At 53.6% G+C, this 16,061-nt stretch overlaps 1 protein-coding gene across 1 annotated transcript; it reads right to left on the bottom strand.

Moving 5' to 3' along the window:
• Positions 1-1,330: 1,330 nt before the first annotated feature.
• Positions 1,331-14,098, bottom strand: GPR137C (G protein-coupled receptor 137C; the record flags this gene model as incomplete). Its single annotated transcript, XM_079537556.1, has 7 exons — positions 1,331-1,484; positions 2,189-2,304; positions 2,435-2,557; positions 3,121-3,270; positions 5,789-6,017; positions 6,741-6,784; positions 13,745-14,098. 7 exons carry the CDS (start codon positions 14,096-14,098, stop codon positions 1,331-1,333), a joined length of 1,170 nt encoding a protein of 389 aa, XP_079393682.1.
• Between the last annotated feature and the right edge of the window lie 1,963 nt (positions 14,099-16,061).

Here is a 16,061-nt window from a genome sequence, read left to right as displayed (position 1 = left end):
GCTCATCCCACAGAAGGCTCAGAGACATGCTGGGAGTAACATCCAGTCTTAAACAGTCTCATCTCCAAGAGCCCAGAGCTGCAAACCAAGTCAAACCTGGCCATTCCAGTTCAAGAGAGGGAGAAGCATCTGGAAAGCAATCTCCTCCTCACCTGACCCAGCACACTCAAGCCCTGCGAGCACTGCTGAGCCCCCAGCACAGCTGCTGCAGGACTCCAGGTCCCCAGCCTGCGCCAAGGCTCAGGAGAGAGGCAGGAGAGGAAGGAAAAGAGCCCAGGGCCCAGATTTCTGTAGCTTTACCACTGCGTGTGCTGCCACCACAACAAGAGGCATCCTGCACCTCCACGGTGACCCCGCTGGTTCACATTTGGTCAGCTTAAAGTCTTGTCCTCTGCTAAATGCAACTCAGTACTGAGGGGCGACAGGAGAAAGTGGGAAAAGCAGCTCTAGTTTTACATGCAGCTCAGGCCATTCGTGTTCCTGGGCACACTTTTGCAGAGGCTGCTCCAGCCCTAAGCTTTCCCAACAGGAAGCAGCCTGCAGAGCCTCGCTCCCTCCCTTCGCTCCAGCCCAAGGCAGCCCTGCCATAACACCGCTGCACGTCACCGACACGCCAGCAGCAGCACTCGATCTCACCATCACAGGTCTTTGCTACGGATATGCTTTGAGCTCAGCTCCAAGCCCACCGCCCCAGGCAGGATGGTTCAGCCTCCAGGTGGAAGGACCAGCAGTCAGAGAAGGCCCGCTCTCAGCCCAGAGGCAGCAGCCCCCCAGGGTGCGAATATGGCACGCGAACACACTGCAGGAGGCCCTGCCCATAACACTGTTAGCCCAGCTTCACACTCCCACGTGAGTCAGGATGCAGAGTACTTCACGGAATACATCTTTGCAGGAAGACAGTGCCTCTCCCAGCTATGGATGTGCAATTAAAAGAGTAACTAGAACAGTCTCAGACCAGGCACAGTCTGAGCAAGATTCATTCCTTCCAAGTGTGCAGATAAAAGTGCAAATATGCATTTGATGTTTCTTTTCTAGTGAGGAAGCTCTGGTGCATTTAGCTGCCAACATCTTGAAGACCAGACCAAGAAAAAGCTTCCAGAGAGTTCAGCTTCACTTTGCTACATGGTACCTTGAAGTCACAGTTCTCTCGCTTACCACCTGCAGCCATAGGCTCCGTCCTGCTTACGGCTGCAGCAGGTAGTGGAATGTTTGTGTCGATGAGTTAGATGCTTCGGGGAAGAGGGAAAGAAAACCAGGTTACAATCCTATACATGAATGCCACTTCTGGGAGAAAAGGGGCCTCGCAGCCTCTTCAGTTCTGTGCTGCAGGCTATGAGCTGTGGTGGTTACTCAGCTCCGAGCTGCCTGCAGCAGAGAGCAGCGGGGCACTGTCGGTACCAGTTCCACTGGGGGGGGGACCCGCTGTGTAGCTGTCGTTCCCAGCCAGAGACCCGTAGCAGCCAGAGCACTGAGGGGTGGCCAAGCTGCGAGGAGAGAGGGAGAAACCAAACGGGGACTCAGGCAAGTAATTTGATTGCTTATCCCCCAAGCAGCTCAGAAAAGACTTCTGCCCCAGCACTGCCCACGGTGCAAGCCTGCGTACCCCAACCTGCTTCTGCAGATGTGGCATCTCCAAGGAACCCGGCCTTGGGGTGTGAGGAGAGGAGCAGCAGGCCCTACAAAACCAGCTAAGAGATGCAATCTCCCCATTCCTCACTAGAACTCCTGGTCCTCAGAGCCCCGAGCAGCAAGGCCAGGGTTGCCAGACTTCCCTTTATGGTCTTGCTGCAGACACCAGACCCTTCTCCCCCAGCCCAGGCTTTCCTACAGATCTGTCCCAGCTGGCTCCCAGACTGCAGCACCTCACTTTCTAGAAGAGCTCCTCTGCAGTAATTTAGGGGCTTCCTCTCCTCAGCTGAAGAAAGATCCAAAGATCAGCCTGCCTCGATGAGGTCTCCTGTCCACAACCGCTGCACTTCCTACTTACAAGCACCCACTGTGGATATCCACCTCTCAGAGGACATCACTCCGAGTAGAAACAGCTATGACTTGCAGAAGGGGTAAAAGTAAGGTCATTCACAAGCCTCCCTGACCATCCACCTTGCCCAAGCTGCCTCCTGTGTCAGAAGCAGCTCTGTTGCTTCCACGCAGGCCAGTACCTAAGTTCTCACTTTCTAACACAACTTACCCTCCTTCTCTGGCCCCAAGCCGTGACAAGTCATCATCGCTGTCGTAGCGCCTTGGATTGTCAAAGAAGTAGGCTCTGGAGCTGTAGCTGTGACTATTGACCATTCCTGCTGGAGTCTGTTAAAGAGAAGGGAGTTAAGCCAAACGTCCGATTTCTGACAGCCTTGAAGTCTGATCTGTGCACCAGGCACCTCGGGCTCCTCCCTGCACAGGGCCGTTCCAGCTGCAGCAGCCTGCTCAGACCTACCAAATTTTGACTCAGCCTCTGAGCTCGGAAGAACAGCACTACGAAAGTCGTTGGCACCAGCTCCCAGAGGAAAAGGACCACTCCAAACACCACGTATTCTTCACTGCTCTCTTCCACGTGCACCTGCGTGGAGATGTGAGAGATGTTTACAGCAAGTCATCAGCAGGACTATGCAGCTCCCAGAGCTGGGCACAGTGCACAGCTTAGCAGAACTAAAGTGCAGCAAAAAAGTGCTGCAAAATCCTTATGAAGACAGGAGTCCCCCTAGAACAACAGTTATTATCCTTAATTCATTACCATTTCAAGTGAGAGCTAGCAGCTCTGGTCAGTGTGCCACCAGGTACTGCTAAGCTCCCTCCCTACCTGAATAATTCTCCCTTGCACACAGCCATGCCTTATTAAGCACTGCTTTTCTGCTCTACTTGACTTGTTCCTCCTCTTCCCCAAAAGAAAGGTTAGCAGACTGAAACTGATGCACACAACAGGGAATCCCTCCTGAAGGAGCAGACAGACTGGGGAAGATTATAATGGGAATAAGCAGGGCTTCTGAAGGCAAAAAATCCAGTTGTCTGGAGACTGAGAGAAACAAGCACCCCATGTAGCACCCTCCTCCTCTACCCTCTTGTGAGAGGCACGCAGCCCCCTGCCACAAGTTGTGGACTTGGAGGAATGATGGACAAACTCACCTTGTCTGAAAGGTTGTCCCAGCCATAGTTAAATGGACCAGGAACACTGTCTGGAGATATGGCCACAGCTACCAGGTTATAGCAAGCCCTTGAGGAATACAGAAGAGCAACTACAGATCCCACAAGAATAGCTTGACAGACAGATGTTCCCTGGAACAGAAAGAACCAAGTTTTTAATACAGACCTTCCTGTAGAGCTGGGACTTCACCTCTCCTCCTTAAGTGCACGAGAGGCTGCACAGTGACCTAGAACATCCGTATGTTGCTGCTAAAATATTCAGACCTGGTTAAGAGCTTCCCCCTGTGATGAGTTCACAGGAGCAGCAGAGTGAGGCAACCAGCACTGCCTGGGAGCAGGGCTAAGGCACAGGAGCATTGTTCAGGACTTTATTGATAGGCAGAGATCAAAGATGTTCAAGCAAGCTTCAAACAAGTGACCCAGAGGTGCCCTCCCACCCATTGCCTTTCTGTGGCAGCTTCTAGAAGGCCAGATAACAGCCATTAAGAAAATATTGCTGTTTTTTTTTTTTTACACCCTGATCAGGCACAAACTACAGAGATGTCAATCTGGTTATTTACTCTGTAGCAGCTCAGCACCCCACACACACTGAACTTAGGCTGGAAAAGAAGTCCAGATACCTGGGGAAGGCCTCAGAGGAGGTAGGAAGAATCAGCACCTGAGCCTCAGTGCCACAGTGGGAGAAGCCAAGGCCAGCATGCACAAAGCACCATAGCAAAGGGGGGCTGGACGTTGAGCCACAGCCTTCTGCCAGCTGCCCTGTGCTGCTGAAGGAGAAGAGCAGTCTCCATAACCTTCCAGACACAGCGTGTCAGAAAGAGGGCTGCTGTGAAGCACCCTGAGGTCGTGGTACCGACCTTCCCACTATGACTGGCTTCAGGAAAGGAAGCTACGTGATCTGCAGAGATAGAGACACATCCAAGCAAAATGCAGCTGGCTGCCTTTATGTAGGGAGACAATCCACTCAGGCAGCTCACCTCTTCGACCTTCTCCACATCCAAACCAGCTATGCCATCTGTTTTCCCAGTCTTAAAGCTTTGCAAGACACTGCCTTAAAAAGTTGGCATGAATGTGCTTTGAACAGACCAATTCCTGCTATGCCAAAGCACAGGGACGCAGGCTGCTCTAGCACCATTAGCACAGCCCCCAGCATTCAGGAGAGAAGAAAGGGGCAGAAAAGCTACTGAAGCAAGGCTCCAGAGACAAGGAGCATGGTGTACAGCACAGGATCTGGCAGCAGTCTCCTCCTCACATGTCAGATGGCTCCAACCTTCCCACACTGTGGCAAAGGCAGCAGTCTTACCAGGCCTTTCCAGACTTGTTATATTGCTTTGAGAGTCAGCAGGTTTACAGCCAGAGTTCAGGAGGCAGGGAAACTTTTTCAGGCACTCGGGTAATGCTTCTGCACATCCCCAGCCTATTTTCGCAGCCCCTCCATAACCCTGGAAGTCAAGATATGTCTCCAAGGTAGGAAATGGAGACAGCATTTGAATGTAAAAGAGCTCTGTGAGTCAGGTTGAGTTCTCAGAGATAAAGCAGGCTCCTCCAGAGTACACTGTGTAAGAGCAAGGCCCCACGGACAGCCTCAGGCATGGAACCAGAGTCAGCTGCCACGTTCATAAATCACTGCTGAGAGAGGCTGATACGTTAACTGGTGTCAGGGCTGGTTAGAGCAGGATACCTGGCCCTCAGAGGCAGAGATGCGAGCAGGTTGTCAGCTCAGTTATGGCTCCTGCCTCACTCGGCTGGGCTACAGCCTGCAGCCCCTGGGGACACTTGTTACCAGAGCCTGGCAGGCAGCCAGTCCCAGGCACCTCCAGCATCCAGGGCATTGAACTGAACCCCTCGAGTGGTCCTGCAGATGAGCTGCTAAGGAGCAAGATGCCTCCAGCCAACACGAGGCAGCTGTCTTGACCAAGATGTCTCTGTAGCAGTGCCTGCAGCCAGAAGGCTTATCACCCTCTTCATCTTACTCCTGAGGGGACAGAAGCATTCAAAAGCCTTCACAAGCTCCATGCTCTGGGTGGCCTCTTGCCTGAGCCAGGCACAGCAGCACATAAAGCCCACAGATACACCTGATAGAAGATTCCAGGACTCCTTCAAACACGTGGAAATACAGAATTCAGAAGATGTGAGGAGGAGAAGAGCTGTACTGCTGTGAGAAGACAGTCGCTCAAGAGTATCAGAGCCAGACAGCTGGCTTCCCTGCACCCAGCTCTTCTCAGATCCTTGAGTTGCTTAAGCCAGGCAGCCAACACCAGGCTAACAGGAAATCCCCTTTGCAGAGAATTGTTACACATCTGTCAGAGTTATCAGTACCACGCAGACTTTTCTGTACTCAATGGCTAATACGCTGCAAGAACCACATCTTACTTCTTAGAGAACCCTCTCTTCCAGTCAAATCCTAAATGAAACCTCTAAACCTGAAAAGGAAAAGCAGCACTTCCACCTCCCGTAGTGCCAGCAAAGCTGCAGACATGTTTCCCTGAAGCACCAAGGGCAGAGCTTTCCTACAGCAGGAACGTGCACCTTCTGGAGGGAAAGCCCAAGAGCTGCCACCAGGCCAGCACTGCTTGAAGCACGCAGATCCTGTTGGGAATCCAGCTACTGGTTACACAGCCCCACTGCAGTTTACAAAGCTTTCACCTACCTTAGACTCGAGGTAGACATTCGCTGAAGACATCTTTCCCAGTTTGCACATGCAGCAAGCCAGCGAGATGGCACAGAGGATGAAGAGGCTGTCATTGACTAGAGCACGGGCAAGGACTGTCCTCCTCAGCTGGTTCTCTGGGACTTCACTGTGGATTAGCATCGCACACGTCAAGTTCACAACTAGGAAGAGGAGGCTGGTAAGTATGGAGCCCAGATACAGTAGAAGCCTGGGGAGAGGAAGGGGGAAAGAAATGGAGTTCAAGGCAGTTCTGGGGTCACTCTTCACCACCCTCCTGCTCATCAGGCAGAGGCCCCACCGCTCCACTCACACCTCAGTACAACTGCTGAAGCTTCCTGAGTATCTCAAGTGTGCGGAGTCTTTCTGCTTGAGCTGCTTCCACAAGGCAGAAGCTGCATAAGTAGCCTGAGTTACAAGACTCATCTTCTGACAGTCAGGTTCTTATCTCTCAGATTTTAAGCGTTGCTGTAGCTCTGCATTAACTCCAGTCAATACTCTGTGAGTCATCACAGTCACTGCCACCGCTCTATTGAAAGCCACTGGAGCTTTCATCTTCTGCTGCGGGTTTCCCTGGAAATGGTCAGCAAGCACCTGGGCTGCACAAACACATCCCACCTTTTGCTCAGTGTTCATCCCACAGGTCTTTGCTGTGGATGGGCCCCGCTCAGAAGAACCTTGAGAACTCATCTAGCTTGCTGCTAGCACCACCACTACCGAGCTGCTGCTGCGTACAGGGGCAAGCAGCATCTTTCAACCTCCTCAGTAGCCTCAGAGCTCCCAGTCCTGCTCCAAGGCATGTCTTTGTCAGAGTGCAGCTAGCTGCATTAGCTCTGTTGCTCAGCCTCTGGGGGTCCAAAGCTCCCATTCCTAACACTGCAGCATCCGTTCATCTTAAGCTGTTTGAAGGCAACATTAGAGAAGTGCCACTTACTTGTACTTGTTGAAATCAGCTGCACATTTCACTTTGAATATAACCTAGGGGAAAGATTTGCAGAGCATTACTTGACATGACCTATAGTTTACCTCTAAACTTAATAAAGATATATATATATAACAGGAGAGCCAGCATCCAGTAGACTTCTTGAAGGATTACATCACTTACAGAACTCCTTTGTACCCACTCACAAGAGACTACAGTGCTCCTTTTCCTGCAGGAGCCAAGCTTGAATGTAGGTGCCCAACTGGCAAGAACATTTATCACCCTGTAAGGGACTTCAACATCTCACCTGAGGTCTTTAAGGGAAAGGAGTTAGCACCCAGCAGTCACTAAGAACATTCAAAAACACATTTAGTTCACCAGTGTTGTGCTGTATTTTCTAGGGGTTCAGTCACACTCATCTCCCTGTTACAGAGGGCTGCTTCAGCAAGACCAACAGCTGATCCAAAATAGACCTCTGGTATTGGATTGTGGACCTGCAGGCTCTAACAAGCATGTGCCTTTCTCAGCTCCTCCATCCTGAAGATGTTTGTATGCTGAATACACCTGAGAAGCAACTCGAATGGAAGGCAGTCCTGCAGAGGTGGAAGGCCCAGCTTGCCAAGTTGTGTGGCACACCTGACACATGAGCAGATTAGCAGACAGTCATTTGCAGACTACTTCACTCTTCAAAGCAACACACACTCTGTCCAGAAGAGAATCTGGGTTGTGAGCTTTCTCAACAGCAGGGATTAGCAGACAAGCTGCAGATTGCACAAGGACTGGTGCTTCAAAACAAGAACTCCGCAGACTGCAGGGTACTGAAGCCATGCCTGCAACCCCAGCTGGTGGGGCTGAAGGAGAACTGCAAGCTCACCCTCAGACACCCTACAGCACTCCCATCACCCAGCAGAACTGTTCCCACATCCCTCCAGGCAGCAGGGCGGCTCCTGCTGATGCATACTGGGCCAGGACTCCGAGTACAAGGAAGAACAGACTGGTAAAGGGTGCAAACCCTCCCAGGATCAGACACGAGCATCACAGCACTGCTGCAGGGGGGCAGGAGGTCACACGTGGTCAGGATAAGCAGCATGGGGGCAGCGCTGCTCAGAGCTCACTTGTCACGCAGCAGTTCAGCACAGCCATGGCAGGAGCTGTGAGAAGACCCCACCAGGAAGGATGCCAGCGCTGAGGGTCACACTCAGCCTGTGTGCAGACTACACAGACTGTGAAAGAACTTAAGAAGCAGAGACCTCCACAGCCAGATCCAGCACAGTGCACTTGTGCTGAGCCCACCAGACCCATCGCTCCACAGGCACAGGTTTGGTTATGGCACTTCTGCAGTCCTCCCTGTCAGCTCCCAGCCCATAACCACAGTGAAGGATTGAAGGATCACTCATCTCTTACGAGGCACCCTTACTCAGCTCCTCTGTGATAGGATTCACACAGAATCACCCGGGTTGGAAGGGGCCTCAAGGATCATGTAGTTCCAACCCCCCTGCCTAGCAGGGCCACCAAACATACACATTTAGATCAGGATTCCTCAGCTCTCGCCTTCTGCTGAGGGAATGATGGCACTACGAAGCCCCAGAAATCAGGCTCCTGCCAATAGGATTTCCAACAGTTTTTGGCATTTAAGGGTTGTCTGTCCTGTTACAGGAGTTTCAGGAATTGGAAAGCCTCCCCCCTCCACTCACAAGCTATCAGACAGCTTCAACAACCCTGCTCCTAAAGCCAGTTCTTATGTTCGACTCTTCTCCCTTTCTGAGGGCAGATGAACTCCAGTAGACCTCAAAGGCAGGGAAGAGGCACATTAGTTGAGCACAGGGAAGCATGCAGCCTCCAGAGCAAGGAGGCACAGTACTACAGGCAATCCAAAGCCCTCTACTCTGCTCCTGGCTTGTATCAGCAGTACAGGAAACACGGCATAATCCACACTAAGCCCAGAGTCAGAGGAAACCTGGGCCTTGGTAGGAGGAGCACGGCCACCCAACGGTGAGAAATCCAAACCCTGCCTTATCCTCTGTTTGTCTGTAGGCTGCATTCAGGTGCTTTGGGACTGTGAGAACAGGCATTAAGGACAGCCAGCTGGGAAGCGACTTGGCTCAGCCCTGATTTGTGCAGCATGGAAATCCATTTAAGACATTTGTACTGCTGCTCTGACTCCCAGAAGATCAGCCCATAACCACAGTCTCTGAGCAGCAGTGCAACTAGTAAGCCTTCACCATTGTGTTCCAGTGATAACCCCGGGTAGAACAACTCATCAGCTGTGCAGGGAGAAGCCACTGGTTAACAGAAAGGAGATTCTGGCTCCAGCAGCCCCACTCAAGCCAGAATCCCTGGCCTGTCCTACACCCTGGGGAATGAGACACACCAAGCTGTCTCAGGGTTAAGAGTGCAACAGGAACCTGAGACTCACGCTTGGACTGCTGCCACAGAAAGCAAAAGGACAGCATGGTACCAGCCTCAGGCTTTTCTTAGCCCCTACTATGCAGTCCTATAACTTTAGGAAGAGAGCAGACACCACTCAGTTTACAGTGTTTGCATAGTTATAAAGACACAACTCATTGATGACATAACTCACTGCTTCTCCACAGCGACGGACGGGGTCAGTAGGTGATACCAGTTCAGTTCACAGTGCACCTCTGGGATTTATCCTTGAACCAGTGCTGCAAGGCTTTCAGCACCGGGCTATCTGCTGCTCTCAGAGCCCAAGGACAGCTGATGTGGAGGGCTCTGCTGTAAAGAAGCCAGCACGGAGTGCCCAGGAGTAGTTCTGCTCCTTGTAAGAGCAGGAAATCCAGGCCCCTGTCCTCAGGCAGGCACATCATACCCAGTTGCTAGTAACAGTCCCCACAAACAGGGCTGGTGTTGTTCAGCTGGGTAGCCAGCCCAGGAGCCGTGCAGTTGCTGAAAATGGAGAACAGATGTCTCTGCTGGCCTAGAGCAGCAGGGCTAGGCAGTTTGCTGCTAAGCAAGCCTTTAAGCAAAGTGAAGCAAATCTCAGTTGTTTTTCTGGAAGCAAATCCTTCCTGCACTTCCCATCAGCTACAGACTTGGGGAAAAAAAGTGAAGCTAAAAAAAAAAAAAACAACCAACAAAACACTACAGACCCAGAGGGCCCCATAAAGCTAGAGGTATTTCTGTGACAAGAGCAGGTATTTCACAAAGGCCATCTCCCTGCTCACATCACTGACCCCAGAAGGTGAACTTGCTGCAGGCGTGCTCTCAGAGAATCAGAAACACTCATCCTTGAAGGTGTGCTGGAGATGTCAGTTGCTAAGAGATGACAGGTAAAAGACCACATCCCATAGATGGCTGTGGACCAGTTCCAGCCCTAATGCTCACCCAACTGCAGCTTCACTGAGGTACAACCACTCACAACAGGTCTGAAACATCCAGAAGACTTTCAATCCTGTCCCTTTTCTGACAGAATCAAAGTCCTTTTTGCTTCATAAAGTTAATGAGTTTGGGCTCTCCTGATGCAAGGTAGGACTGTGTTGTGCCTTGACATGAGGACAGACCTTACTGCAAGGGCAGCCACGTTCTCTCACCACAGTCATTCAGCACCAAGCTGAGACTTCTTTGGGACTGCATTCCATAAACCCTGTTCAAGATCCCCCCCCATCCACTCCTCTGAGGAAGAGCTGGAAGTGACCTAAAGGAGGATCTCTCACCTGCCCCATCACCAACACAGAACACACTACAATGTTCTGGAATAGCTGCTCGCTGGCACAGCCACCTGTTCAACTGTGGGGCCCCAGGGAATCTTCAGCCCCTGTACGGAGCAGCTCTGAGTTTAAGTGACCCTGTACCAGCAATTCCACCAAGGGAAAGCTCACACACCAGGTGTGCCAGACAGGGAATGTGGAAGACTGTAGAAGAATGTAGGAACGGATGAAGGCTTTTCGAAATCTCCATCTGAAAAGGCAGGAAGACGTTACCCTTGGAAAAGGACAAAGAGCTCCCAGGCTGGATGCTCTCTCTCCATGCATGTCTGCTCCAGCACAATTAGAACAACAAGGGATGAAAGAGGCTGATGTCATCTAATCAGATGGACCACTTAGAGAAACCCAGACAGGTTAAGGGTTACGGCCACACCAGTCTGGCAGAGCAGCCTGTCGGATCCACCACAAGCAGAAGGCCTTACTCATTGCTGCACTCAGCTGCTGACTCTCAGGGGAGCCGAAGATGCCAAGTGTTCAAGGTCTTTGAAAGGGTCAGGGTGGAGGCTGTGGCTACATTTACACGTATTGTGCTCCTGACAATGACCTGGGGGAAGCAGTAATTGGCAGGCTCTTGGGAAAGGTAGTATTGCTCAAGCAGATGCCTAACTGGCAGAGGAGCTATTCCACACAAGGCAGACAAACATCCTGGGCTGAATATCTGAGCCAGCATTCTGATGGTTTGAAGCAAGGCTGAGGAATTTCTGATGCGATGCACCATAATCCTCCAATTTCCCAGAGAGAAACTGGTTGTCACAAGCTGAAGCAGAGGGAAGAGATGCTCCCAGACAGAAAGCACAACATCTCCTGATGTTCCAGGTGAAATGAAAGACACTTACCACCAAATAAGCAGCCCACACACATCTTGTCAAACCTCCCCATCCTCTCAGGAATCCCAGGGACCGAGACAGGATAGGGACTGGACAACCTTACCCCCACAGAAGGGATGAACACCAGGCAGCTCCCTTAATTTGGATTTCATCCCTAGTGTTAGCTTGTGCCCTCAGCTGTTCCAACTCTTCATGTACATTTGCTGCTTCCTGAGGCCGGTCCCCCGCTCAGCATCATCTCACCCTCACCCTGAAGAGCTCTGCAAATCAAACGAGATCAGTGCAAAACAGCACAGGCCACATTTGCTGCCACTTCTCCAGCGTCTCCACAAAGAATGCTCTGTGTACAAAGATCAGCTATGCCTGCAGCACAGAAGCAGCCTATGCTTTCACCCGAGGGCATCTCAGACAAGGATGGCAGCCCCAGACCACCAAAAGCCCTGCACTCCTCTACAGGTTGCTGTCAACTGGCCTGTAAGAATGGAGAACTGATGGGCCCTCCACACCATCTCCTAGTCCACACCATCTGCTAGTCACACTAGTAGACATAATCATCTCTAGATCTTGAGCCTCTTCAGCTAAACCACAGTTCTTCCACAACAGCTTCACCTTCTTCCAGACAGAGCACTGTTGTTAACATACCTTAATGCAGCTCCCCCATGCTTTAAGGAAAGCACTGAGCACATCCCAGCCGAGCATACACTTGGCAGAAGGGCACCATGTGTTGGTAGCTAAGAAAAGGACGGGCTAGCCTTACCAGCCTGTTATCCAAGCAGAAGAGACCAAATATCCCTATATATAGTTAATACTGTTGGTTGGGCTTTTTCTTTCCCCCATTAAAATGGAAGCCAGAAGAGCAGTGAGAGCTTTCAGTCCATCTAGCTGCATTTTCTCCAAACGCCAGCAGCTACAGCTTTCACCACTTACCACCACTGTGAGATCACTCAGACCACAGCATGCTGGACATCCGTGCTGCTCAGGATGGCCAAGTGTCAGGCCCTTCTCCGTAACTAAGCACGCACACCCATCTTAATAAGCCATCTTATCCTTTCCCACTCTAGATCCTGAGCTCCTATTTCCTCAGACAGGATTTCCCTTGGCTCTAGGTCTTCAAGGAGAAAGAAGCAGAGCATACCCAGCCCAAGCCTGCTGCAAAACAGATATCATGGGAGGAAGGGCAGCCTGAGAGCCCAACTGAATTTACTGTATTTTTATTAAAAGCCTTTAAAAAAAGCCTGCAAGGAGGTGAGCTTGCTATCAAGTCCAGCAACTTGGAGGAAAACTGAAATCAAGCCAGCCTGCAGCAACAGAACTTGGGATCCTGGGTCAGCTTGCCTGCTGGGTGACATAAACACCCACTGGTTGGAGCAGTTGGTAAGTCAGGCTCCCTTTAACACACAAGATGGATCATGCACACCACGCAGCATTTGTTACTCTGCTTCCACTCGACAGGCAGCATACCCAGCACTAACAGCTTTCAATAGGGGCAGTTTACCCCCACTTCCTCCAGGTGTTTGTGTCAGGAGGGGAAGAACCCAAAAGGCAGAAGCACCCCACATCTCCCAACCTGGCATTATCACGTGCACATTGATATCCTAGGGAAAATGAAATCATAATTCCTAGTGGTGACACATCGGAGCGACGGAGCGATTCCGCTGTGTGTTAGCGATTCCTTTGTGAGGCCGGCAAACAGCTGAGAGCTGCAGAGCAAAGAATCCGAACAACAAAGCTGGAAGGAAAGTACTGTCTATTTATGAAACAAGTCACCAAACGGGAAGGCAGGCAGGCAGAGGGCCGCTCACGAGAAACTGGAGCAGAAGCAAAATATTCAGAGGGGGGAAGGGGAGGGGAAAGCTAAGACTAAATAAAAGCAAGTGAACGGAGGGTAAAAAACCACATAACGAATGATGGGGAACGGCAGAAAAGGAGGAATGCAGCTGGGCAACAACAGCCAGCACCCCGCATCGTCCTGAGCGCCGTGTGGGGAGGGGGCTCAGCAAGAACCCCTGCCTGGGGAGCAGGGCAGAGGGATTTGGGGGGGGGGGCGCTGGGGTTCTGCCTGACAACAAGGAGCACAAAAACAAACCCGAGAGGAGGGATGGAGAGAAGGAGGGAGCGCAGCAACAATAGCAGAAGAGGCTCTGGCTGGTGACGTAATGCTTGGCAGCACTCCAGGCCCGAGCAGCCCCTGCTGCTCGCTGCCACTTTCTGGTCCTTTTTAGAGGAGGGGAATGAATCAAACGAGACAAAACCAACCCCCCGCACCCCCACCTCCCCACACAACCCCCACCGCGGGGCCCTGAGGAGGAAAGCCCGGCGAGGGCGCACGCAGGCTCCCACCTCACTCCAAGCGGGGTCACCGCCCCCAAAAGCGCCCTGAAGCGCTTCGCACCCCCAGCCCCCCACCCCACAGCTCCCTCGGGGCGCAGCCCGGCCCCGCAACGCCCCGCCCGCGGGAATTCACCTCGGCGAAGTAGAGGTTGAGGAGGCAGAGGCCGGCGAAGAGCAGGCAGCCGGGCAGGCAGTAGAGCAGCCAGTGGGCGAAGGGCTGCTGGAGGCGGAGGGCCTGCAGCGAGTTCTGCAGGTAGAAGGAGAACAGCGTGGTCCTGAGGGCGGCCCAGAGCAGGCAGAGGAAGAGGCAGAGCGTGTGGTAGCTGAGCCGCCGCTCGCGGTAATAGAGCAGCAGCCAGAGCTGCAGGTAGGCGAAGAGGAAGAGCGCGGCGTACAGCGCCGTGTGGAGCACCGTCAGCCCCAGCTCCACCGCGTAGGGCACGGCGGGGCCCTCGGCCGGGGCCGCCCCCGCGGCGAGGGAGCTCATGGGGCGGCGGGAGGCAGCAACGATCGCCGCGCGCCCGGCCGGCCGGCCGCCCTGCCCTCAGCCGGACAGCGCCATGCAACAAAGGGGCGCCCGCGCCGCCGGCCGCGCCGCCGCCGAGCAACTCGGTGCCGGGGACAATCAGCTGAGCCCGATGATTTGAGGCGCTCGCTCCTGACAGCGCGCGCTCCCCATTGGCTCCCCGCCGCACCGCCCCCTCCGCGCCCATCCGCCGCGCCGATTGGCCGGCGCCGCCCGTCGCTCACGCACCCCCCCTGTCCCTCCCCCCCCCCCCCACACACACACGCTGTGAGCGGGGCGCTTCTCTCGCCGCTCGGGTCGCCGCCTCCCGCCTCCTCGCGGGAGGAGGGCGGCGGGGGCGGGGCGAGGCGCGGGATATCGCCGCTGATTGGCTGGCGGCGCTGACGGGGGCGGGGCGAGGCTCTCCTCAGCGCCGCGGCCCGGCTGTTCTGAGGGTCCCCGCAGGGGCAGGGCGGGGGGTCTGGCGTCGTTAAGGGCCTGATGGGTTTTGCGGTTCCCGTAGCGGCAGGGCCGTTGCCCCGGCAGCCCTCGGTTCCCCACAGCCGCAGCACGGCTCTGACGTCTGGTTAAGGGCGGAAGGCCTGGCAGCTCAGGAGCCGATCCTCCCTCTGCGTGGGGCTGGGGGCAGCGCTGCTGTAAGGCCTCGGTTAGAAATCCCTGCTGTTGTAAGGGAGGACTGGGGGCCTTGACGTTTGTTTTGCCACAGCAGGGCCAGCAGAGAGATCTCTGTAGGTGTTGTGGTGGGTCTGAGCCTCTGCAGCAGATGTGGGTGGGGAAGGGCTGCTGCTGTAGGCGCAGGTTGGGTCTCCTGTGCTGTGGGAGTGTTTGGATGTAGGTCAGGGACCCTCTCCTCTGTTTTTTTTCTATGCAGAGATCCCTGCGGCTATAGACACAGCCAGCAGGTGGGTAGCTTAGAAATTCCCCTCAGGACCAAGAGATCTCAGTTCAGGGCTCTGAGATCACTGGAAGGTTCAGACCAGCACAGCTTTATTTCAAACATCCCATAGGCAAAGCGTAGGACAGGGCTGCCTGCAGGTTCTTGTGGCACGCAGCCAGGCCACAAACCGTGCCGGACTGCGGGAGCCTCCAGGAGTCCTTCGCACGTGGTGCTCTGCTCGCAGCTGGGGACGAGGGACGAGCACTTCAGCCTGCTGCTGGAAGCAGCGCCTGCCAGGTATGTGACACCCCTAAGCCATCTTACAGGCAGCTCAGCAATAACAGCTACCTGCACAGTGCCAGCTGTGGGAGGAAGGTCCTCGGGGACAAGCTGGGCAGAGACATGGGCAAGGCGTGGGGCTGTCAGCTGTGCACCAGCAGTGCAGACTTTCTCTCCTTTTGTAGGCAGAGGGGTGAGGCTGCTTTGGCTGCAGGACCAGAAAATAAGGAGTTCCTGGGTGCTGGGGGAAGTGGGACGTGAAAGTGAAAATGAAAGTGAAACTCAGGGAAGTGGCTGAATGCCCCTTTCCAGGGTGCTCTGCAGGAGAGGAGGCCAAGCTCCAGCAGGGAGCCTGCATGAGGGCATCACTGAGAGAAACCCAGTAAGGCAGAGCACACTGGGCAACAGGCAAGGATTATTTTGCTGTAAATGTGTTTTCCCATCCCTGTTGATGACCCTTGAGAAATCAGAAGATTCCTTGTGCCAAAAGATGCAGCTCCTGTAGCTCACAACAGCCTGCCCTATGGGCCCCCTTTATTCAAGCCCCATATCTTAAATGCCTGCACCAGGGCCTCTGTCCTGCCCAGGTCTTGTGCCTGCCTGATGTGAGGTCTGAGAGCTCAGCATGTCTGGTTTGTGGATCACAGAGTAGGGGAGAGGCAGCGGCACAAAGAGATACTGGGGGAAGTGTTACTGTGGGAGAGGAGCTGTTATCATATGACTTAATGTGCCAGATGTGCCTCCAGTCACATGAGCTGTCCTGGCGCT

Source organism: Tetrao urogallus (genome assembly GCF_951394365.1).
Source record: "Tetrao urogallus genome assembly, chromosome: 6".
In the NCBI taxonomy this organism is placed as follows: domain Eukaryota; kingdom Metazoa; phylum Chordata; class Aves; order Galliformes; family Phasianidae; genus Tetrao; species Tetrao urogallus.
Note: the sequence above shows the minus strand (reverse complement) of the source record. Positions and strands in the feature narration are given on the sequence as shown.